The sequence below is a fragment of the Syngnathus typhle genome, linkage group LG18, assembly GCF_033458585.1.
Source record: "Syngnathus typhle isolate RoL2023-S1 ecotype Sweden linkage group LG18, RoL_Styp_1.0, whole genome shotgun sequence".
Taxonomy (NCBI): Eukaryota; Metazoa; Chordata; class Actinopteri; order Syngnathiformes; family Syngnathidae; genus Syngnathus; species Syngnathus typhle.
Genome location: NC_083755.1, coordinates 4,606,380 through 4,630,727, shown reverse-complemented (window position 1 = coordinate 4,630,727; position 24,348 = coordinate 4,606,380). Strand labels below are relative to the sequence as shown.

The 24,348-nt window shown below is 44.9% G+C and overlaps 2 protein-coding genes across 2 annotated transcripts; one reads left to right on the top strand and one right to left on the bottom strand.

The window, feature by feature from the left end:
• Positions 1-3: 3 nt before the first annotated feature.
• On the bottom strand, positions 4-1,942 carry bhlha15 (basic helix-loop-helix family, member a15). The gene is made up of 2 exons (XM_061264698.1): positions 1,681-1,942; positions 4-1,264 (listed from the first exon to the last, which is right to left on the bottom strand). Exon 2 carries the CDS (start codon positions 1,237-1,239, stop codon positions 679-681), a length of 561 nt encoding a protein of 186 aa, XP_061120682.1. The 5' UTR covers positions 1,240-1,264; positions 1,681-1,942; the 3' UTR covers positions 4-678.
• An 8,626-nt stretch (positions 1,943-10,568) lies between these two features.
• LOC133142902 (glutamate receptor ionotropic, NMDA 2C-like) lies at positions 10,569-23,869 on the top strand. The gene is made up of 15 exons (XM_061264530.1): positions 10,569-10,910; positions 11,117-11,215; positions 14,100-14,165; positions 14,270-14,458; positions 14,533-14,873; positions 15,467-15,581; positions 16,136-16,347; positions 17,010-17,178; positions 18,218-18,371; positions 18,578-18,703; positions 18,972-19,201; positions 19,679-19,839; positions 20,096-20,283; positions 21,048-21,280; positions 21,366-23,869. The coding sequence occupies exons 1-15, from the start codon at positions 10,569-10,571 to the stop codon at positions 22,878-22,880; spliced, it is 4,140 nt and encodes a 1,379-aa protein (XP_061120514.1). The 3' UTR covers positions 22,881-23,869.
• Positions 23,870-24,348: the final 479 nt, after the last annotated feature.

Sequence of the window (24,348 nt, the reverse complement as noted above, 5' to 3'; positions counted from 1 at the left end):
TTTATTTTCCATATTTCCACAAGGTAACCAATATTGACTCTTTAGAAGTGTTTTTTGGACAGTTTTGTGGGGGATTTAAAAAAAAAACGTTTTGCAGACCACCTTGAGAATATCCTTGCTCCCCCTGTCCCCCCGCAAGAAAAACATCTTAGCTCCGCCCCTGGTCATTAAATGATATCTATTTGCTATCGTGTAAATGCATAATAAAAGAGCAGTCAATAAATACACACATTTATTGATAGCTCATCTTCAGTACAATGTCCCATCATGGGACATTCCAAGAAAAAAATGAACATCTCTGCAGACAAGTCAGACAAGTCAGTTGTGTTCTTAGGGCGATCATCATCACCATGAGCAGATAAGCAAACACTTCATTTAAATGCATGTGCTCCCTTCCTTGACTTTTTGACTGAAGGCGATGCTGACAAAAAAAAAGCAGGAAGATCACTCAGTTACAAAAAGGAGAGTAAGAATTCCCAACTAAGACGTTAAAAAGAGAATCTGAAGATCTTGCCAAATTAAGTTCACCCTTCGTTTTGCTTGAAGAGCAGCCCTCTTAAGTGTTCAAGCGCTGCAGTATAAAGTCAACTGGGCTCCCTTCCTGAATGGATCCCTCAAGCAGTGCACCTGCAGGAACTTGATTTCACCCCCCCCCCCAAAGTCCACTAGCTTGCTAAGCTAGCTGTGTTGGCTTAAACTGTGCATGTGGGTGAGATACTGGGTGAGCCCCTCCTCGCCTTCCTCCTCAAGATGTTTCTGGTAGCACTCAAGCAGTTTGGCGGCACTGGCCTCCGACGGGTCCTCGCCAGCGGGGAGGCAGGCCCCCGACATGTCCAGGATGATGGAAGTCAAGGCCTTGATGTAGTTCTTTGCCAGTGTCAGCGTCTCAATCTTGGAGAGTTTTTTGTCCGTCTTCACGTGCGGGATGGCCTCGCGTAACGCTTGGAAGGCGTTGTTGAGTTTGTGCATGCGCTGACGTTCCCTCTCATTGCTCTCCAAACGCCGGACGCTGCGCTCCTTGGTGGTGGAGCTGTGTCGCCGACGACCTCCGCCCCCTCCTTGCCGCTTGCCCTCCCTGCTCCTCAACGAACCTCTCCAGGAGCAGCCGATCCTCACCGAGGCCTCCGAGTCTTCTTGCTCACTGGAGCCCGGTTCCGCTTCTGTGTCTGGTTCAAGTTCTGGCTCTGGGTCAGACCAGGTTCTTCTGGATGCTTTTATAGCTTTCCCCTTGGACTTCATCCTGCTCCAAATATGTGCCTGTGAGCTTTGAAGACAAAGTGACAGATGAGTTTTAATGACATCAAATCACATTACCAGGATCAATAATGCACAAGTATGATCTCCTATCGGGAATTATACTTTCTTTTTTTCCAGAACTAGTCTCCAGCCATGCATCTAATCAGTCTGTTGCAGTGAGAAAACTCCACGATGTTGGCCTGAGGCTTATCCGCCTTGCCCCCGAGATAATGTCAATTTCAAGGTTAGACTCACAAACGCCATTCAAACAAATGACTAATTCAACCATTGCTCTATTGATCTGGATGTTCATGTTGAAATAGAATTGCCCACATTTAAACCCCCAAAACCACTTTATAAAGAAAATAAATGTTGTTTCATCACTTACTTTTTACATCTAACTTCTTATAAATAAATGCAATAAATAAAAATACAGTGCCTTACCTTTTTAATTCAACTTTTCTTTTTCCTGACGGTTCACAGAAAAATCTTGCAGTCAGTATTTGGACGTACCATCATACGTGGATGAGGAGGTCGTGGGGAAAGCCACGATGCATGACCGTGCAGGTGGCAGGCTCACATACGAGGGACCCGGAGCAGAATGAGGTACACGTAGCTCTCCTCGGCCAATCATTGTTCGTCTCACAAACAAAAGCTCCGCCCCCGACCTTCCGTTCCTCCCTCCAAACACACACTCATGGGACCTGCAGTAACTTCATTGTAAAACAAGGAGCTTTAATTCACACTAATGGGCAAAACAAAAAAAAAATGTCTATGAGTCAATTCTGCTTAGCTCAAACATGAGATTAACAGGAATAATGTATTCCGTCCTTGAGTAAATTGTAACCGTGTATGTGTGTTAGACTGGTCCTGCCAGGTATCTAATCAACCCAAACTCGCTGATGCTGGCTGTGTGGAAACATTATCTTCTAGTTTGAGTTTGTTCAGTTTCTAACTTGGTAGGCCCCGAAGGCTTTGCACTGTTTATTCAGTCACCACCGCCTTGATAAATTCGGAGCTGAATACACTTCAGTAATGAGGCAAGCAAACATTGGCCTCTGCACTTAAGAAAAGGGGAAAAAACACAACACATAAAGACAATTTTTAGTTAGCTTAGCTCCAAGGATAGAAGTTGGCATTCAAAAGTAACGTTGGATGCGGCGTGCTACTGGAAAGCTACCAGCAGCTCTTACGCAAGCGACTGTGTAATCAACGGGCAGCGGGGCGATCGTTTCATTCCCACTACTTGACACACTTGTGATGTCACGGACAACAGGTCCCTTGAATCCATTTACAGAGCGGAGACGCCCCTGACTCATCATGAGAAAGCAAGGAGGCGGGGAGTCGAATTGGGGGGGGGTCAAGATCTAGACTTGTCACTTTTTCCATCAGGCCGAAGCCGCGGGTCGAAAAGGAAAACAAGTGTGGATGTCACGTCGGGCCTAAGCGTCCTGTACCTTCTTGTTATCTCTCAGCTCAAGGTTGTAATAGATTAGGTGGACCTAATGAAACACTCTGGCACTGAATCCGGTTTATGTGTGTTGCTGCAGAAAGGTTTGTTGTGATGAAATAGTCAAAATGGTTGCTAGTGCTCAATTCATGGTGAACCTGCAAGCGAAACCACAGTTGGTTTTTAAAATAGGTCAATAGCCTGCAGCCTGTGAATTCAGTTGATCTAACATTTGCCTAAATGTTTTCCACCCTCACCTTATATCTATATTAGCCAGAAGTCCCACATGACTTCTTCTTGGATCCCTATAGTGGCTTTCAGTAGTAATAGGAAAATGAAGCTTCAAAATTGCTTCATGAACCAGTTTGACTCCTAATAATGCCACTCTCTATTCCACCCTGATCTGAAAGCACACTGGCCTTACCCTTTCTTTAAACCAACAGTCCCATCTAAAGGAGTCAAAAAAAAATAAACAGGTTCATGAAGCTTCATTTACTCTGGCTTTCTTTCAAATTAAGAATAAACTCCCAAATCTTGCTCATTGTTAATAAAGCACAATATACATTTACTAATACACACACCGTGCTAAACAACAGATTGTCCTAATACTGACTTGTCAGCTTTTGTCCATTAGATGATACACAAACACATGCATTATTGTTCCTGAATAAATATCAGTGCCCCCCGTCTATCTACGGAAACAAATACGCAATCGGAAACTTTCCCCGCTCGCAGGTAACCAGGCAACCGCTGGATGAGTGACTCAGGAAAGGTAGAGGGGAGCTGACTCACAGCGACTGTGACGTAAAGGACATGCACACGCATGCACACGCATGCACACATCCATCTGAAACAATCTGCTAAGGTTCAGATGATTTAGCATCAAGCAGCCTTCAAATTACACAAATGTATCATTGTTGGTAAGGCTCTGAAGGCAAATGAAAGTAAAAGCAGCAGTGAAAGTAGGAACAGTGGTGGTACAGTATCTCTTGAAATCCAGCAGATGGCCTTATTGACCTAGTTTACAAAAACCTCTGGATCGGCAGGTGCTTAGCTAACTTCAGTTCTGATTTTAAAAAAGATGTACAGACAACCCAACATATCGAAAATATCTATTTAGAGGCAATTAATTGTGTTTAGAAACCATCAACTATAAGGGTCAAATGTCATGCTGTTGGCACAGTTATTGTTGAGTAAATAATTAACCAGCTCAGATCAAAACTTACTAAGTGAAAACCAAGAAGAATAGCAGGGTCTGTGTCACCGATCGTCAATGACCATCAGATGGCACACTTTGCTCATGTTTTGGTGTTTAACTTAGATCAGCTCCCCTTGTGACCTAATCCAGTTATTAACCCTTCTACTACTGTTCAGGTCCCCACTGCTTTGAATCCCCAACTAATTCCCAGCAACCCAAAGCAGTTGATTGAAGTAGTTTATGGGAATTCAGAAATGGCTCAGGTCAGATCTATCAGTTTTCATGAAAGCATTGGTGATTTCAAATCGTCTCACCAAGGGAGTTCCGCAGGGCTCAATTCTTGGTCCCCTTGTTGTTTTTAGATCAACATGGCATTTCATTCCACTCCTATGTGGACGATTACAGATTCATTGCCATTAAATGACTGTGTGGGATTTTGAATAGAACCTGTCATGGTCACTCAGCGTTTAAAATAGACCCTCTAAACTGAAGCACCAAATTAGTACAGTTCTTAAACCAAGTTTCTTCCAACTCATACTGTTAAAAGTTCGACTGTTTTTATCATCTCCTGACCTTGAAACAGTAATCCATGCGTCTATCTCAACTTGGATTGACTCTTTGTACAGTTACTGCTCAATTTTTAACTGGGTCCCATAAACGAGAGCTCAAGTTCTGTCTGCCTGTGTCCATTTTAAAATCATTTTATCTGTTTTTAAAACCTGACATGGCCTTGCACCTGCCTCCATTAGACATGCACCAATCTTAGACTCCATTCGGTTTTCCCAAATCAACGGACCGAATGCTTTTAGTTGTCCCGAAGGCCCGCCGCAAACTCAGAGGTGATCGCGCCTTCTCGGTTTCCGCTTCAAAACTGTGGATTAAATTGCCGCTATGCATCAGACAGCCTCCCTTAATGATTATTGTGCTTCCTCAGGTCAGTGGACCAGACGCTACTGAAAGTACAGAGTACTAAGTTTTTTCCGTTGCCGGTTCCGTTCTCGCTAAACAATTGGCAAGCCGCCTCGTTGTTTGTTTGTGAAACTGGTCAGTTTCTAAAACAATCACTTACATGACAGAGGAAAAAGAATGCGAACCTTTGGATTTAATAACTGGTCGAGCCAACTTTGACAGCAATAACCAATAAAATGTTTCCTGTTGTGTAGTTACAGATCAGACCAGCACAACGGTCGAAAGCAATTTTGTTTTTAGTTCAGGATGGCTTGCATGAATCGTTCTCTTGGGATCGTGCCCGTGCCACTTCAGATACTTTACTTGATTTGATTTTTTTAATGTTTTATTTGGGCAAGACAGCAAAAACCAATATCTCTGATCTTGGCACGTTGATGGATTCTAGTTTGGTTGAGTCCTGACCCCTCTCGGTCACTCCAGGATTCAAATTCACGCATTCGTGACTGACCCCCGCTTAAACTTACAAAGTAAAAAATGTGCCTATGCATGACTTTAATGACTTTTAAGATGAACTCGCTGTCTTTTAGCTAGTGGCTAGCTTTTCGTCGAAACAGGCATGGATGCCATTTGGGAAGGCAGAGTTGCTGTTTTTAGCTTGGAGCGTTTATGAAGTTGCTGATGATAGTGCTGACATCAACTCCTCCTCTGACACCCTTTAAAATAATTAATTAGAACAGAAATATTCGTCAAAAATGTGTTATACGGCATCACAGCATCAATGACAGCTATCGTTGAATACCTCCTAATGACTTAAATGAACACGTCTGTGAGCTTGAGTCAACCAAACTCAAATGCTCTATTTTAACTGGCATGTGCGTATTTATAGCTAAAAAGGCTTGTCACCTGACCACGCCGCTCGGCTTTCATCAGCAGAAGTGACTTTTCAAAAACCTTCAAAAAAAAAAAAAAAAAAAGCCCGCCGGATGGTGTGAGCGTGACAGGCACGACTAAGGTAAACGTGACGTCTAACTGTGAAGAAGACACACTTGAGTTTTTCCACCCCATCGCCGCGATTGTGTGCGTATGCGCATCCAGTATGTGTGTGTGTGTCTGTGTGTGTATATATATATATATATATATATATATAAAAGAAAATATATATATACACACACACAGACATACATATATATATTTATTTATGTATATATATATATATACATTTATTTATGTCTAAATACATTTATATATATATTATATATATATATATATATACTTATTTTTATATATATATTATATATATATATACATACATTTATATATATATATATAAATGTAAATGTATTATACATACATTTATATATATATATTATATATATATATATACTTATTTATATATATATATATATATTTATGTGTGTGTGTGTATATATTTATATAGATTTATTTATATATAGATTTATTTTATTATATATATACATATATGTGTGTGTGTGTGTATTTTTGTACATATATGTGTATGTGTTGGGGTGCAGGGGTACATTCCTATTAATTGCATTGGTTTCAGACCTGTTGATGGCACAGGAACCAAAGGTGATTGAGCAGAAACTTGGGATGTGTTGAAATGATGAGAAAAGGTGAATATTACTGAGGAAATGCGGAGTGTAGTGAGCGGTGGCGGAGGGAGGAGGGGGAGGAGGAGGAGGAGCGAGCGGGATAAATCCTCACACTATTATTATCCCAACTCACATGAAGCCCCCTCCTCTGACGAAGCACACGGAGACAAAATGAAAAGGTGAAGCGGGCGGTATTACGGCGTACGCAAAACTCTCCAACCCTCCCCAAATTATAAAATCAACAGGATGAAGACCTGCTAGTACCCTGCACTTCTCACTCCAACATCAGGACCAGCTTTGCTTTTGTCCCTGCGGAGTACATGATGGAAAACTTTTTCCTAGACCCAAACCCCATGGAGCTTATTTGCAGCAGGGGGAGAGCTGAGATGGAAAGAAAGCAAGGAAGTTGTTAACTTGGAGGCTTCTTAGCTGTATTCTATCTCCTGCCGTACCTTTCCTCAACTTGGGATACACACAAGCTGATTTCCTTTCTGCATCCTGCGGACCCCGAGTTAAGAATTCCACACATAGCAAGTGACCACACACACTTGCAAGGACGCTGAAGTTTGATAGCTACAGCGAGATCCAACATCGCACCGTCTGGGAAGGGATCGATGCCTGGGATGGCGCGGTGGGGGTTAGTGGTGGATGGCTGCACGAAGCCTAGGTGAGTACTTGCACACATTCATACACAGTGTAACCACTGGGCCAAGAACAAGCTTTTAATCTTTGGAAAAAACATCTGAGTGGAGCTAACATATCATTTTTGAGTCTTGGGGTCACATAGTTTAGTGCTGAAAGTTCATCAAACTGATTTGGTTTGTCGAGCTGTTCAGAATGACCCAAAATGGCCTCTTGACTTTTTTGTTTTGCCTACCAAATTTGTCATTTCTACTATTCAGACTTCAAGGTTGGAATGATCAAATATATATTCTCATTGAAATATATATTCACTTTCATATCTTACAGCCACCATTAATTTCAACACCACAATTTGCGATATTAACATATATCCCCGTGAGATTTATATGTCTAACTATGACAGCTGTACTCTTACTGTCACTTTTCTTTTGAGTGTCAGAAAACCAATTGTCCCCTCAAAGTCACTCATCTTGCGCATCCGCCAACGATTTCCTGTACAGCTGTCAAATGCTTACGGGCGGCACCCCCACCCCGTGCGGAGAAGGGTGTTGGGGGGGGGGTTTATACCGCGGCAGCCGCTTAAATCCTAATTGTGATAAATGCGTATGGCAGCAGACGTGTGTCGTGCATATTCCAATTTTGAGACAATTTAGACGCTATTAGCCGCTATTGCTAACCAGTGGGTTGTCATCAATTTGGAAATATTCACTCATCATAATACCTGGTTAACTGTCTTGAATTTTGACAATGGATCCTTAAATGAAAAATATTTTTTCATTTGTATACTTCCATGGAACACTGGGACTGTCACGGAATAAAAGTATTTCTCCAGTTCCCGTCATTCACAGTGTGGAATATTGTAGTATGCATATGAATTCTTAGATGCGTACGTGAGTCCCTCTTTCATCTCCCTAGTCGTTAAGCGGTTGAGCCAATTTATATGTCAACCTCTCCGTTCTTCCCATTACCAGAACTCCCTTAGGACGTTACTGACGAAACTGGGAGGCCAATTTGAACATTAACCTTAATGACTATCGTCACGGTTCATCTCACCGTATGGAAAGACATGGTGAAGTTCTACCAAGGTACAATTCACAAACCATATCTCTGGTGACGATGGTGATGGTGGCGCTCATCCCGTCAAGTAGATCCTCTCTGCACATTCCTCTGCCTGCCCTCCGGGGACTCAGCATGAGGACTCCATCCCATCGCAGCTTAGCGCGTAAACGACTTGACTGCTGTGTAGCGCGGCGGCGTGCGGTGTGTGTGTGTATCCCCAGGCGCTTACCGAACACGTCTGACGGCATTTCCCTCCAACAGGTTGTCACCGCATAGGCTGGAAAGGCCACGTAGACTCGGTGGAGGTGAATTACAAAAAAGTTTGTCGCCCCTAACCAAAATAGCTTAAGGTCTTTTCAAGCATTTTTAGACTTTAGGTCAAGTCGTGCTGTGTTTGCACCAGATTAAACACAATATCCTTTGTATGTCGCAATCTCTCTGTTACCGTTCCGCTTATCCATCGAAGGCCTTTGACAAGCACGCATACACACACACGCAGCAGTAATCTGCATCATCTAGCAGAGATTAAACTGTTAAAGGAACACTCTATCCCCTTGCCTCCCCCATTTATTTGCTTATTCTTATTAAACTGCCAAATACCGAGGCTTGACTTGTAATTCATCAGTTGTGAAGAGCAGCTACCGGGAACGCTGCCTACGATATTCCGTGCTGACGCTGAAAACACAAAACGTTTGTATCTCAAAGAAAAGTTCCCCATTGAAATGAATGGTAATGTCATTAATCCGATTTCCTAAAATCTCAGATTATTATAAATTTCTGCCATCTAGTGTTCAATTGCCATCGCTGACCTAGAAAAAAGATATATTATTCGTGTAGGACCAATTAAATCAGATTAGAGAACCGACAAAGAAGTAGCATCCAAATTATATAGAGTGCAAAACCAAAACAAGAGGCGCCTTCCTCTTCCATCTTTCCAAAGCGTGACCCCTCAGCGCTGATCTCGGCAGCTAATAAGCGCCGCTTTGTTTTCGCGCCGTGCACCTCAAAGACCGCGAGCATCAAAACCTTATTAAGATGAATGATTGATAGCCCGCCAAGAGTAGCGAGGACGCGCTTAACCCGCTCGGCTGTTGCTTTGAATCAAAGCGGGGCATGTGTTGTTAATTATCCCAGAGGTCTCTGATGGCCGCGGACGTTTCAGACATTTCGGTGGCCTATCAAAGACGCCCAAGTCTTTATTGGTTATGGCCCACCTGCACAATAATTAAAGATATAAAGCTATTGATCCGTGAAGGAAAGATCTTCAAAAGACTTTTGATTCAAGAGCATGCAAATGTTGATGGTGTCACGTGACCTAGCCACCAAGAGCATGAGGATTTATTTCCATTCAGGTTTTGAACACCAGTGAGGCAGATGTTCAAACCACTGCTCAGCACGGTTCACTTTTTTGCTACCAAGGTTGGTGGCAAGCTAACAAAAGGTCAGAGCTAAACTGCCAAGTGTGTCAATTAGTAGATAAAGACGGGTCACTTCCTGAACGAGAACAACGAGAACTTGTCCCATGTCCGTCTGTATAACAAGCAAGGTGAGAACGTAACACTACCGACCTTAAACGTTTAGCCGGGGGCTCGTTAAGGTTGATTTGTTCCGCTAGCCATTCTTTCCCCGGGAGTCCTTTCATGTCAGCTCGGTCGGTATCGTTAACATTCATGAGGAACGCACCACTCGATTGGCCTGTCCCCGACCCAACGTTGACCTTCTGAATATTTAATTAGCCGCCCTGTCCTGCATAGCGAGTGTCAAGTCAAAGGTCCGGGAAAAAACGTCTTCGGATTCTTAAGTAACCGTTTCACATTTGGATGTTTTGACAGTTGATTTGCACGGTGTTGTATCGTCGCTGTAGGTCGGTAAACCCGTAGAGTAATATGAACACGTGATCCTGAATAAATTAACCATTGAACATCACTGAATGGCTCAGCTGGGCCGAATGTCTGCTGCACCTGAACTTAGCATCAAAAGGACGATTCGGCAGATGCTTCAGAATTATAAACCCCGTACCGGTTTCAGACTTTTGCGGACAAAAAATTATTATAGATGCTGGTCAGCAGACACACATGAAAACAAACTACCGTAAACTTCGGACTAAAAACCGTTATAGTCCGAAAATTACGGTATATATTATTACGCCCCAACAAAAGCCACCTAGCTTAATGCTAACAATGGTGTCACGCGGCGCGTACCGATGGAGGATTGACGACCCGTCGCTTGGCTCGTCTGTCACTTGTGTAGCGATGGAATGATGATTACCACCATGACACCAGGGACAGGATTAAGGCGGATTACATGCACCAACACACACTGACACATTTATCGGGTATGAACAAAACATATTTTGTTACTGTACTTCAGGTATCAGTACTCGTTTGGGTGATATATGAAGTTATTATTTTCTGAAGTTGAGAATGTTCTGTCCTGTCTACATAGGAAGTAGGGTGCCAACATGGCCACTCCAAGGAGAAAGTTCCCACCTTCTCCCTGGTCCCCACTTTTTCTCATTCTCCTCATCGCATCCCCGGGACCTCTACACGGGCGGCCTCTCCTCTTGCACTCGTCCATCAACGTGGCGGTGGTGTTCAGCGGCTCCAGTTATCAGAGCGAGGTGCGAGGCCGGCTGAGCGGCGAGAATTTTGTGGACCTCCCCGTGGTGGTGAGCCCCGTGACGGTGCTGGTGAACGACACCAATCCGCGCGACCTGCTCACCCGCCTTTGCGATACCATGGCGACGGAGAAGCTGCACGGCGTTGTGTTTGAAGACGATGTCGGGTCAGGTGCCACGACACAGGTGAGAGTCAATGTTGTGAAATGAAAACCCTCAAGCGTCCTTCTTACCATCTGTTTTACTGAAATGCGAAACCGTCGCCGTTCGCCGCCTTTTATTGCCGCGCTGTCATCAATCAGCCGAGGAAAGCCATTTTTATGGAGGATAGTGGCATTGAGGGCGTTGATACACGGCCGAGATTCATTGACATCATTCGGGGTGGTCTTCAGGTGACCGAGGTGGCGCAAATCCTGGACTTCCTGTCAACCCAGACGGCTCTGCCTATCGTGGGCATCAGCGGCGGATCGGCGGTGGTCATCCCCTATAAGGTATTGAAATATTTGAATCATTTGATGGCAGCCTTTGACCTCATTCAGCTTCTTTCATCTTGAAGAAGGAGGAGGAGGTGCTGGGAGGGGCAAATTAACGAAGGAACCTTCTTCGAGCGTGAGATGGTTTTTAAAGCGGATGAAGAAGAGAAACCTGACATAACGTTCAAGTCTTTTATTGTTCTTGCTCAGCTTTTAGGCGGGGAACAAAAGTCTTCATCTCTTCACACATCTTCATTTCTTTTTGTAAGCGCCGTTATCAACACCTTGTATTTTTAGCATTCGCTCTCACATGGAGACGCGGATCAACACTCGCGCACACAATAATAGCATACAGTAGGAGAAGGAGTCGCGAGTCTTGGAGCCATTGCTTGTTAGGTTTCAAATTAGGGTTTTAAGAGTAGGGCTCTAAATCCACCCAGGAATAATGCTCTTGATTAGCTCATATGATATTTACCATACATGGCATTTAATAATCTCTAGATCTCTATTGTATGATATTTATTTATTTAACGGCGTACGTACCGCCGAGCTCCCCCCTTACGTAATTCCTTTCTTGCCCACATGTAAATGCCTCTCAAGTGTTGAATTCAATTAAGGAAGCGTCTGCTCGCCCCCGAGCTGCAGGACACCATTAAAAGCCTTAATGAGACGCTTCAGGAGGCTTTGGCTCCCTCGTTGATCTTATCCGTCACCCCAAAACGCCCCCCCTCCCCATCCCTTATTTGCATCTATTCAGTATTAAAATGTCTTTTTTAGCACCGAATGGGAAAAAGAGACTGTCAGACACAATAGTGCAGGTGGAGAAGCTGATTTTTCTCGCCTCAATGGAAGTTGATTATCAATACCCGCTATGACGAACGTCTTTGATGGTGTCGGAAGAAGAAGCGGCAGCCTCGCCCCGGCCCTTCCATCCGCCCCCCCCCATACACACCCAACTGGGTCGCTTAACAACAAAGACGGAAGGCGGGGGAGGAAGCGGGTTATGGCCTTTGTGTGTATGGAATGCATTCAGATGCGTCATTTCCATTTGCGACTTGAAGATTTACTAGACACGCCTGAGCAGTCGAATAGGTTCAATTTAAGAGCTGTGTATAAAGTTAGTTCAGTTTAAAATCGGAGGGTCAACCCTGGGTTAAAGTTCCGTGTCACCCATGCTAGTTTCACCGCTCCTAATAAATTATCAAGCCAACGACTTGAAGGCGAGCTGGTATTAATTAAGTTTCATTCCTGGCGAGAAAAAAAAAAAAGAAAACTCTTCCACGATTGGAATACCGCTGGGCTTCGGGGTTGGATGACCTCCTTTTCGGAAGAGGCCAGAAGTGAGCGATCAGAAACACAAACGGAGAAAGCGGGTCAAACTGTCCTGTTAAAAATACATGAATAGATCCGAAAAAAGAAACGGCGGTGTGATCCGGTGAGACTTATTGGGCCACTTCTGGTCCAAGAGTGCAGCAAACGTGGCGGTGGCCTCAAATTGCGACAAATGCTTCTACGTGTAAAAGTCTCTTGGCTGCAAACATCAATCACGGGCTTGAGTCGTTTTATTTGTTTTGTTTGCGACACGGCGCAGGTGCGCTGCTATGTTAGCATACGCTCCCGTAGGATTGCTAATTACATATTTGTGACCACGCCAAGGTCATGGCGACAGAAAGTGGACGGCAAGGTGTCATGTTTTGCTTTTTTGTTTGTGTTTTGCCAATTGGATGTTGGAGTTTTTACAGTTAGCTCATTCGTTGAGTTAAGTTTAAGGTGACATCCCATTTCGAGGTTAACGCTACTTCTTAAAGTGATGCACCTTGTCACTATCAAGAACTAAATCCCCATTGTGTTTTTATTTTTTTTTCTCGCAGTGATAGGCGGACTCGCTTGTGCGCTATTTTTAAGGCCCGGCTCCGTGTCGCGGCGGCACCGCACCCTCCCGGGGCGAAGCCCGAGCAACCCCAGACTGAGATTAAATTGAATGACGGCGAGTCTGGCTGTGATACTCTTTTGCGATTCCTCAGGCTCACAGCTCTCAAGAGTAGGGGGGGGGGGGGGGGGATGACAGCTCTACGCCCTCGGAGACGAGGCCCGGAGAGTCAGATCCCAAAAGGCACTTTGACAGTTTAACACTACGCGTTCCCGCCCTCACTACTTTTTATCGGCGAACGTGTGCGAGAAGACGTGATGTCGATGGAGCGCCTGTAGTGCCGCTCTTAAAATAAATACTGTACTTCATTCCGGTGGCTTCTTGCAGGAGCTATCAAATATTTTCTTCCTTGCACCTGCTTACATCACAAGCTCCTTCAAATCTCCCAAATATGACAAAACATATCAGAATGTATTTTTTTTATTCTTATGTACCTCATTATGTAACATCGGATGACGCAAATGTAACAAAATCAGTCCCTATGTCAGTTCGAAAGATCACATCCTATCTTGTATGAGTAGATATGCTAATGTATGCTAACACACACACGCGCGCACAGATGATATGCTAACGAATGCTAACACACATGCAACGTCGTGACAGAAAGGGAACAGCTGGTTCACACACTTGAGAGCAAACACAGAAACTTAATGAGCATACATAAAATGTCAAACGTCATTGTGTTCCGCGAGAGTTCCTCCAAAAAGACGTGTGCAAGAAGGACCATTTGATGTTTTTGTTCAATTTAAATGTCATGTTTAAAAAAATATTATTGCTTTATTAGAAAAGAGCTTTTTTATGCATTTGTTGATTTAAATTTTTCAACTATAAATATAACGAAAGAGCACACAGTTCGAGACATTCAAAATGTAGTCAATTCAAAATAAAATCTTAAATTGTGTACCAAATTATTATGTTTTTAAATGTTTTAAGTTTTTCATTAATTAGCATACTTTTGTGTCACTATGGCAGTCGGAAGGTTCGTCATTCCTGCAAATGGGAGCGTCTCTGGAGCAGCAGGTCCTCTGCATGTTCAAGGTATGTTGCTCAAGTTTTTTGTCCACCAGAAAAATAATTTGAGGTTTGGATAGGAATCATTTTACCGATACTTACCGGTACTTGATTGTCACTTTCAATTTTAGATGATGGAGGAGTACGACTGGGGCGAGTTTGCAATCATCACTAGCTTGCTGCCGGGATACTCCACCTTCGTGGACATCGTTCAGGCCTACACGGATACGTCCTACTTTATGTGGGATCTCCAGGATGTCCTGACCATGGAGATGTCCGTCGGGGCCAACGACATGCGGACCCGGCGCATTCTGCAACAGGTCCAATATTTAATATACATATTACAAATGATCCTACAATTTCTTTGCTAACTTGAAGCGTGTGTTATCGTCAGGTGGACTCGCAGGTCCTTCTGGTGTACTGCTCCTTTGAGGAGGCGCATTTCCTTTTCCGCCAAGCCTTTGAGGTGGGTCTGGTGGGGCCGGGCTACATCTGGATCCTGCCCAGCTCAGCTGTGGGCAACCCCGAGGTGTCGCCGCCCGCCATTTTCCCCGTGGGCGTCATCGGCGTCATCACGGAGCAGTGGCGCAAGAGCTTACGGCAGCGGGTACGCGAAGGCGTCGCCGTCGTGGCCAAAGGCGCCGAGAGCTTCAAGAAGCAGCACGGCTTCATCCCCGAAGGACACGGCGACTGCAGCAAACCCGCAAAGCACTCGGGCAACAACACTCTTTTCAGGTAGGCTTTCCAATTCCCCCGCTCAACCATTTTGACAGCTACTTTCCAAGTCTGCAAAGTTCTTCATGTCTTGAGATTCGGTGAAGCAGCGTATGGCTCATCGCCCAAGGTTATTTTTAGATTCCCCGTCCCGAGTAACTCAAAACAATATTGTACTTGCAAAACACCTTCATCATTGGAAAATTTTACCACCCAACTTAACCAAACCAGATTTAATTGTTACCCATTTTCTTTTCCTAACTCATTAATCATCTTTATGTGTGTTTTTTTAACCCTTGACTCATGAGTCATTCTGTCCTTCTTGCCTGTGGCCAAACATGCAAATTAACCTTGATTTATTATTCAGAAGCCAATCTGTCATGGCCGTATCGCATGGTACGTACGCCGTATAACAAACAGCGGAAATGGCCTCAACACTACCGGCCTCCTATTATCCCCTAATGACTTACCCGCCATTAAATTGAAGCCTCCTGGGGAAGCTGCAGGTTTAATTAGAAAGTGATGATTGCAAGCGTACAAATGAATATGCAAATTCCTCTCTTGTGATGTGGTAAGAAATTTCTTGATTGGAAATAAGGATGGCTTTTTTGCAGGCACATGCTGAATGTAACTTGGGAAAGGAGGGACCTGTCGTTCAACAGCAGAGGCTTCCTCTCCAACCCTTCTTTGGTTGTCATCGCCCTGGATAGAGAACGGGTGTGGGATAAGGTACGGGTGAGGCGGAAATTTGTTCCCCCCCCCCTCGTAAATCTCGCAACTTCCTGACGAGACATTATTGCCGCAGATGGTTGGTTTCGCTAATGTGCATTATGTTGCTTTAACATATTATTCATCTGACAAAAAAAAAACACAAAAAAAAGGAGCGAAAATGAGTGCAAAACAATATTGTTTTGTCTGCTTGGAAGATGACGGGCTAATGTTAGCCTAATGCTAACTAAGAATCTCATCGTTTTTTGTAATTATTTGACGGGTGTACTGAAAAGCTCTCGACGTAAAAAAAAAAACACATTTATTTCCGCTTTGGAGGCAACCTCATTCATCACTGCCACCAGACTAGCTAGACCGGCTGTCGACTAGTATGTGTGTATATATGAACATGTATGTGCCATTTCCTCCTTTTCATCATGAATTTTACAACTTTGATTATTTTGCCCCGCATCTTCTACCTGAACCAAAATTTTACCAGAATCTGACATACTGATCAGGTTAATGTTCCTATCAGAGGGGCAGAGATGATTGTGCCCCACCTACTCCCTCCCTAGGTGGGCACCTACAGTCGGGGCATCCTGCAGGTGCGCTACCCAGTGTGGCCGCGCTACGGCAACTTTCTGGAGCCTGTGACAGATGACCGCCACTTAACTGTGGCCACGCTTGAGGAGCGCCCCTTCGTCATAGTTGAAAACGTGGACCCCGGTACGGGCACATGCGTCCGCAACACGGTGCCCTGCAGGCGCCAGTCCAATTACTCTGAAAGGTACATGCAGACGTCTAGGCTCCTTTCCGAAAGCGTGTCACCAGACGCCGGGATGAGATTATATTTTGTTTCTTTGCAAGGTCAAGAGCGAGCCGTCGAGCTGACTTGTTTGTTTCACTGATCAAAAAGCTCGCGAGCCGAATCTAAATTTGGCAATTTTATGCAAATGACATGCACTGAGCTCCTGTTTGGAGAACTTCTGCCTTTTAGCAGTCAGTATGCCAGATATATATATATTTTTTTTATGTAACAACTCTATGGGTAGCAAGTCGGGACAAAAAAGGATGTATGGGTTTAACTAGAAATGAAATGACAAATAAAATAATTCATCATAATTAATCCCACACATCCCTCCATCAATCAGGTAGTCAGATTGTACTCTGGCAAAAAAAAAAAATGCAAGCTAAAATAATTTTATTATAATGTAAAATAATCAACAAAATAAAATAAAAAAATTAATAATTAAAATAAATTTGATTTATTATTAGAATATAAATAATCAACAAAATAAAATAAAAAAGTAGTAATTAAAATAGATTAAAATAACATAAAAATAATAATGAAAATAACTTTTATTTATTATTATAATATAAATAATCAACATAATAAAATAAAAATAAATAATAATGAAAATAAATTGTATTTATTTATTTTTTTCCCAGCATCATCGGCCACTCTGAGTCGTACACAAAGCTGTGCTGCAAGGGCTTCTGCATTGACATCCTGAAGAAACTTTCCCGCACCATCAAATTCTCTTACGACCTCTACCTGGTCACCAACGGCAAGCACGGCAAACTGGTGCGCGGCACTTGGAACGGTATGATTGGTGAGGTAAGTGGAGGTGGCATCAAAGAAGGACAGAGAAAAGTTTTTCCCGTCAGTTCCACAAACAAAAACATATGCCGCAGGTTCCTTGAGTGTTGTTTCACCTGCAGGCACAACAAGCATTTGTAGTTTTAAATTTGCTTGCAGTCACAAGTTACTGTCGAGAGCAGAGCTGCCGTTCAGGGGAACTTTCAAATTCTTTGAAGTGACAAAACAGCTTTTTGTCATCCAAAAACGTTTACCAGTTTTAATACCGAATAAATGACCTTTTATAGGCCTCTATTATTATCGTCTGCAATGGACAGTCACGATTTGAAACCTTGTGCGTCCCAATTTTGTAAACCGCAATAAAATAATAAATGGGTTTTTTCCATTCATCAACACATTGACCGACAAGATTTTCTTTATCCTGCTGCTGCAGTTCAAATTGTACACCAGTACAAACTAAGGCACGACGAATGAAGCTTCTCACACTTTGGAGCTGGAACCAATCGATAATAAACTTCTAATATATGCGTTATGTCGTCTTCCTCCACGCTATTAGCGCTGAAAGGCTCCCAACAGACACCTGCCTCGCTACAGTGTCGACTCTTTGATGGACTCTAAAGTGGGTCAGTGGTGTGACAGTGTGCATACGCACGCACATGCTGCCACATACACACACACATAAACACACACATGCATATGGACCGCATCAAACAGCTGCATGAGAGAGTAAGGCGGCGTGAGCAGGTGTTTTTCTAGAGAGGAGCCTTGCATGTGCATCTGCTCCCAATGTTTATATGTATATATGTATGTATATTTATATATTTGTATTTATTGTTATAATATTTATATTTATTGTGATGTATTTATATTTGTATTTATATTTATATATATAATTTAAATTTATTTATATATATAAATTTAAATGGTATATTTATATAATTTTAATTTTTATATGTATTTATATTTATACATATGCACATGTATATGCGATAAAATTATGTACGTGACAATTTACCGATCGACATATAATGAGTAAGTGTCAAACGTGTGTTTCCAGGTTGTGTACCGACGCGCCGACATGGCCATCGGCTCGCTCACCATCAACGAGGAGCGCTCGGAGATCATCGACTTCTCTGTGCCGTTTGTGGAAACGGGAATCAGCGTCATGGTCGCCCGCAGCAACGGCACCGTCTCCCCGTCCGCCTTCCTCGGTGAGGACGTTAATGGCTCCTCCCGCTTTCTCCCGGGATGGCCTACTTTTAAAAAGTGCCTGCCTCCGCCGCCTCCCCAGGAAAACTTTCTGTTAAGCTTTTATTCCGCCGCTAGCTGGAGCCTACAACTAAATCCCTCATGTCCTCTTCCAAACAACAAAATGCGAAACTGATTCATACCCACTGACGCTTGTTTCCTCCCGCAGAGCCGTACAGTCCGGCCGTGTGGGTCATGATGTTCGTTATGTGCTTGACGGTGGTGGCCGTGACGGTGTTTGTGTTCGAGTACTTCAGTCCGGTCGGGTACAACCGCAGCCTAGTGAGCGCCAAAGGTACGTTTTGGAGAAAACAACCCAGTACGTTCCAACTAACCTCCGTCGGCATGCGTGAACCCGTGTCGGCTTCCCGGACTGCAGCTAATCAATCCCGCCATGCACTTCTGACAGAGCGTCCCCGGTTGCACGAGTCCGAAAGGTCACTTTCTCGTTTTTTTTTAATTAGCGTTCGTCAGCGCGGTAATCGAAGCTAAGATGGATGTCGGAGCCCGCTCAGCTTGTGCCGTAATGGGAATTGGCCGTTTCCTCCATTTTCGGCGTGCAGCTCCGGGCGGCCCCACCTTCACCATCGGCAAGTCGGTTTGGCTGCTGTGGGGAATCGTGTTCAACAACTCGGTACCCATCGAGAACCCCAAAGGTACCACCAGCAAGATCATGGTGCTGATCTGGGCCTTCTTCGCCGTCATCTTCCTGGCGTCGTACACCGCCAACCTGGCCGCCTTCATGATCCAGGAGCAGTACATCGACACCGTTTCCGGCCTCTCCGACAAGAAGGTGAGAGCTTCTCCGACGATTTCCTCAAACCAATCAATAAGTGACTTTGATCAGAGTGTTTGTCCATCAATATTCCAGCGCCGTGTGCTCGCATTCCTCACCCCCCGCTTCAAGAAAAACACGTCGCTAAATGTCAACTGTAGTCAATAAGAAGACATCTTAACACATCTATCCAGTTTTCCTAGCTATGCGCGAGGCCAGCGCAACAAAGCGACACGTTTCGGCGCTCGTGGGATCTTGCGGCTGATTTGACGATGCTTTTAAAATTGGATTTAAGGGAGAAGTGCCTCATCCGTTCCCCCCCCTCCCTTCGTCTTCACCTCCGTTCTTCTTCGGAGTCCTCGCCCCCCCCTTTTTCCTCATTTAAATGTCTTTTTACTACTCACGTATTCCTTATTCTTTTCCCCCACTTTCCCTCCCGTCAGTCCCTTTTCTTTCCTCTCATCCCGTCATCAAGTCTCCTTGGTTTCCCCGCAGTTCCAGAAGCCGCACGAGCACTACCCCCCCTTCCGCTTCGGGACGGTCCCGAACGGCAGCACGGAGCGCAACATCCGAAGCAACTATCCCGACATGCACACGCATATGATGAAGTACAACCAAAAGGGTGTGGAGGAGGCACTCGACAGCCTCAAAACCGGGTACGGTCTTTTTTTTTTTTTTTGCACAAAAGACTTATTTTTAACTCGCCCTCTTGCTACTTCGTTTGATGACACTTTTTTTTTTTCAGTCGCGCATATTTCAGGAATGTGCTGGATATATTTTTAGATTAAAAATGCTTCGTTTGTATTTCAAAGTGCTGTCTTTTTTTGGGGGAGGGGTGGCTTATATTGGGAAGAGTACAAAAGACAGATTGACGTCATGGTCACTGTGTAAGAAATGTGGAATTGTTTGCAGAAAGCTGGATGCCTTCATCTACGACGCGGCCGTGCTCAACTACATGGCGGGCAAGGACGAAGGTTGCAAGCTGGTCACCATCGGCAGCGGCAAAGTCTTCGCCACCACCGGCTACGGCATCGCCTTGCAGAAAGACTCACGCTGGAAGAGGCTCATCGACCTGGCGCTGTTGCAGTTCCTCGGCGACGGTGGGCGAGCGATCAAAAAGCTTGCGTAACGCCATTGTGTCAAGCGTGGAGAGAAAACGCGGACCCCTGCTTTGCTTTGTCTGTGTTCTCGAGGCAAATGTCAATGTGTGCCGTTGTTAACTCAAAGGACAATTTTACCACTTGAGAATGAGCAAGATGGCAGAGTTGGATAAAAATCAAAGATGAACGTTTTTAACAAACTCGGCGACAATTTACCCGTTGTTATGACATCCGACACGTTGGGATTGTATCTCAAAATATGACGATACAGTATATCAGATACTAGTAAGCACTAAGATGAATGGTAATAAAAAAAATCTAGAAACATCTTTTAAAAGTGAAGACAATTTGCAATTTTAGTATTGACACAAATTTCCCACTGGCCAGAGTTTGACACCCCTGCCTTACATCCTCGGCCTACTCGGTTAAAAGGAAATATAGGGCGTACCCCTATTTCTATTCAGCAATTCATTTTGCAGAATGGAGGCAGGCATTCCGTGAAGAATGAAATCCATGGGAATGGAGCGTGTGCGATTATCTACAATACATTATACAAACACACACACACTGTATACAGCATCATAAACAAACCATGAATGCTGCTGGAGTTAATATTCATACCTTCACGGAGGGCTTTAAGTCTCAACACTTATCCATAAACATATTCTTTTATGCTTTCCATGAAGCTATGATAATGCGTATGGACAACCAAGTGATAAAATGCGGCAGCCATGTTTTCTTTTCAATGTAGTCTACCATTCCAGGTGATACACAACGCCTGGAGACGGTGTGGCTCTCAGGCATCTGCCAGAATGAGAAGAACGAGGTGATGAGCAGCAAGCTGGACATTGACAACATGGCGGGTGTCTTTTACATGCTGTTGGTGGCCATGGGGCTCAGCCTGCTGGTGTTCGCCTGGGAGCATCTGCTCTACTGGAAGCTGCGTCACTCGCTCCACAAGTCCCACAAACTCGACTTCCTGTTGGCCATCAGTCGGGTGAGGCCCACAAAAAGAAAAATTAATGCTTGTTTGCAATTAGCATCAATCACGAGCTATTTATTCGGTTTTCTTTCCTTTTCAGGGCATCTACAGTTGCTTCAAGGGTGTGGAAGATCATGGCCGTTCATTCGGTCTGGCCAAACCTGACCTGACATCCAACTACGCCCAAGCCAACATGCTGAAGATGCTGCGCACCGCTAAGGACCTGGTGTCCACCGCCAATGTTGAGAGTTCCCTTGACAATGCCACCAAGACCATCGAGCACTTTAGCCGGCACAGCGGGAGCGGCTTGCCGGTCCGTGTCCCCCATGTGGCTGCCGAGACGGTACCTGGAGGCTTTGCGTATGTCATGGAGAACCACGTGTCCTTCCCGCAGCAATCTATCTCGCCGCAGAGGTGTGTCAGCAGGCCCACACCACTGCGCTACACGCTTCCAACCCATTCCACTTCCTGTTTATACGAGCGCCCGCTTCCCGTGTCCAGCCTCAGCAGCCCGCACCTGGCGGTCAGCGAAACTCTCCCCCATCAGCATCCCCGCCATTACCAGACCACCGGAAGACTATATGTAGACACTCACCCGCACTCAAGGTTCATCTCATACACAGACTTGCAGCTGCCTGACATCTATACCTCCCATCCTGTCCCCGTGGTCCAAAACCAGAACACGGAGGGAGGCATCCACCAGAGGAAACGAAGATCCAAAAGCTTCCAGTCTGGGGATGGCGACACAGAGAGAAGGAAGTACAAGGATCACGAGAAGAACAAGCTCACCCTCAGCGAGCTCAAAGCCAACAACCTCCAGTGCAAACACATCTCTGCCCCCAGCATGGAGAGCATCTACTCGGTGGAAAGGACGTGTCCTCCGGTGGAGAACTACAGATCCTGGCCTCCGGAGGATCTCATGTTGAGGGGAAGACGTCGGCGCCGCCGCCCCTCATTCCTGAAAGCAACATGGGGCAGCGAGCAGATCCACCAGCTCGACGAGTCCCAATCATCTCTTTCCAGCCAGTCGCCCTCCACGCTTCCTGACCTGTTCCCGTGCATCCTCACGCCAACCATAGCTGCAAAGGCCAACAACCCCGCCCACCTCCGGAACAACCTGTGCCTCCCGCGGAACCAGGCGTACCTCCACATACGGGAGGATCACAGGAGGCCCGCTGGTCGTAAAGGCCAACGGCTGAGGTATTCCCAGTCCACCCATCTCCCGACATACGGTGAGGCGGTGCGGTACGGTGCCGGATTAGGGCGGGGGATGGTACGGAGAGCCACCAGCCTGCTCAGCAGACAGTACGCCCACTACGTGAACTCCTATCCCGGGCTACCGCTCTACCACTCCCCCCTTGACCCTCAAAACCACAACCAGACCCCAGGCAATCACCCAGTAGCCAGTCCCGTATGCCAGCTCCTGGCCTGCGGTGGGGGGCGATGCGGGGGACAGCGGTCCTTGCTGTACCAGGACAGCCTGTACGGGATTTATCAGAGCTCCCAGAATGGATCGGGGAAGCAAGGCAGTCAGGGAGGAGTTGGCCTGGCAGCGGGGAGCCCCTGCGTGCTCCGACCCTGGAAACGGGTGTCCAGTTTGGAGTCGGAGGTTTGAACCATAAAGATCAATGAGAATTTACAACTGACCACTGTGGAGAAGGTTGGCTAATTTTTGGGGAGACCTTCAACGATTGTGAACATATGCACTGAAGATGGGGATCCTCTTGCTTGTGCGTTTTGTGCACTAAATTGTCCATCGTGTCGCTTTGTGATGGAAGTATAACCGGAATTTTCATGCTGTGATTCGTGGTTTGCGGTGTACATATTTTACTGTGGATGGGATCCAAACTCTGGTGTCATGTCGCCAACTGTGAAGAGATAGCGACGGGGATTAAAGGATCAGATCTGTCACAAAAAAACAAAAAGAAACACAAACGCGTCATGAAAGAATGTGAAGAGTTGAGGAAATTTTGACAGGGCAGCGCTATGCTAGGATGATATCGGTTTGAGACATCTGCGAACAGACATCAGGTAACTTCTTCAAAGCGGCTATCTATTTTTATAACAACGTACTACTGTAGCTTATTATTGTCAGAGAAGAAGAATCGTGTGGATCAGTAAGCTTTAAGCTTATTGTTAGATGTTTTGATAGCGTTTGTTTGGAAGCTAGCTCATTTGCTAGCAGGAGTAGACAAAAACGGCTTGCCGCTAAACTTTGCAGGTGGGTGCCATACGAGTCTCGGAAAAAAAAACGTGAACGCAGTCCACATGAACACGAGGGTGGTACGATCCGGACAGCACTGACCAGCACGAGGTGTCTTATTCATTCCAACCATGTGCTCCTTGTAGGGCCACAATACAGCACAGAAATTACACAAGGGCCTCACAATACTTCGAATATTTATTCCAAAATGTTATATTGATAAGATGTTCAGTGTCATTCATGTAATCGACTTACAATAGGAATTTATAGTCACTCACAAATTTTTTATTCACATATTTGTTACTAATATACTACGTGCTCAGTTTGCCTATTAGGATTTTCATCGCTCTCTCTTTTCCACTCTTTTGTATTCCCTCGTCATCCTCCCCCCCCCGCTTCCCTCGCGCCACTTTTAATTGCTTAATAATCCATTTTTAAATGAGGTGATTGAAAGCTATTATACTATCTATATTACCAATTGCCCTCACCCTGTAATTAATCACTTAGACCAATTAAAGAGCCTTTTTGGATGACTACAAATGTGTGTCTATTTTTATGAATAGCCTTTTACATTTTGATTCGTGTTGTCAAGATTAGGAAGTTTTTTTTTTACCTTTAGATCAAAAAGCACAAGAACGGGGGAGATGTTGAGGGTGACTTTGAGTGGGGGAGATAACAGCGAGCCATACAGAGATAGGGGGACGGGGGGGGGGTATATATGAGAACAGGTGGGGAAGTGAGCGCGAGATCTATTTCTGTAGTTGCGAGACAAGGGGTGTTAATGAGAGAATACTGAGGAAAATGTGGGAGACGTTTGAGCGGAAATCCCTCCAAAGGTGTCTGGAAACCTCGTTCATCAAAGAAGATGAAAGTTACCATG

Bases quoted from the DNA above. Each gene is read 5' to 3' on its own strand.
- bhlha15 (XM_061264698.1), bottom strand. From the start codon at position 1,239: ATGAAGTCCAAGGGGAAAGCTATAAAAGCATCCAGAAGAACCTGGTCT.
- LOC133142902 (XM_061264530.1), top strand. From the start codon at position 10,569: ATGGCCACTCCAAGGAGAAAGTTCCCACCTTCTCCCTGGTCCCCACTT. The intron at 14,459-14,532 runs GTCCAATATTTA...TGTTATCGTCAG, and splicing joins CCCGGCGCATTCTGCAACAG to GTGGACTCGCAGGTCCTTCT. The intron at 21,281-21,365 runs GTGAGGCCCACA...TTTCCTTTTCAG, and splicing joins TCCTGTTGGCCATCAGTCGG to GGCATCTACAGTTGCTTCAA.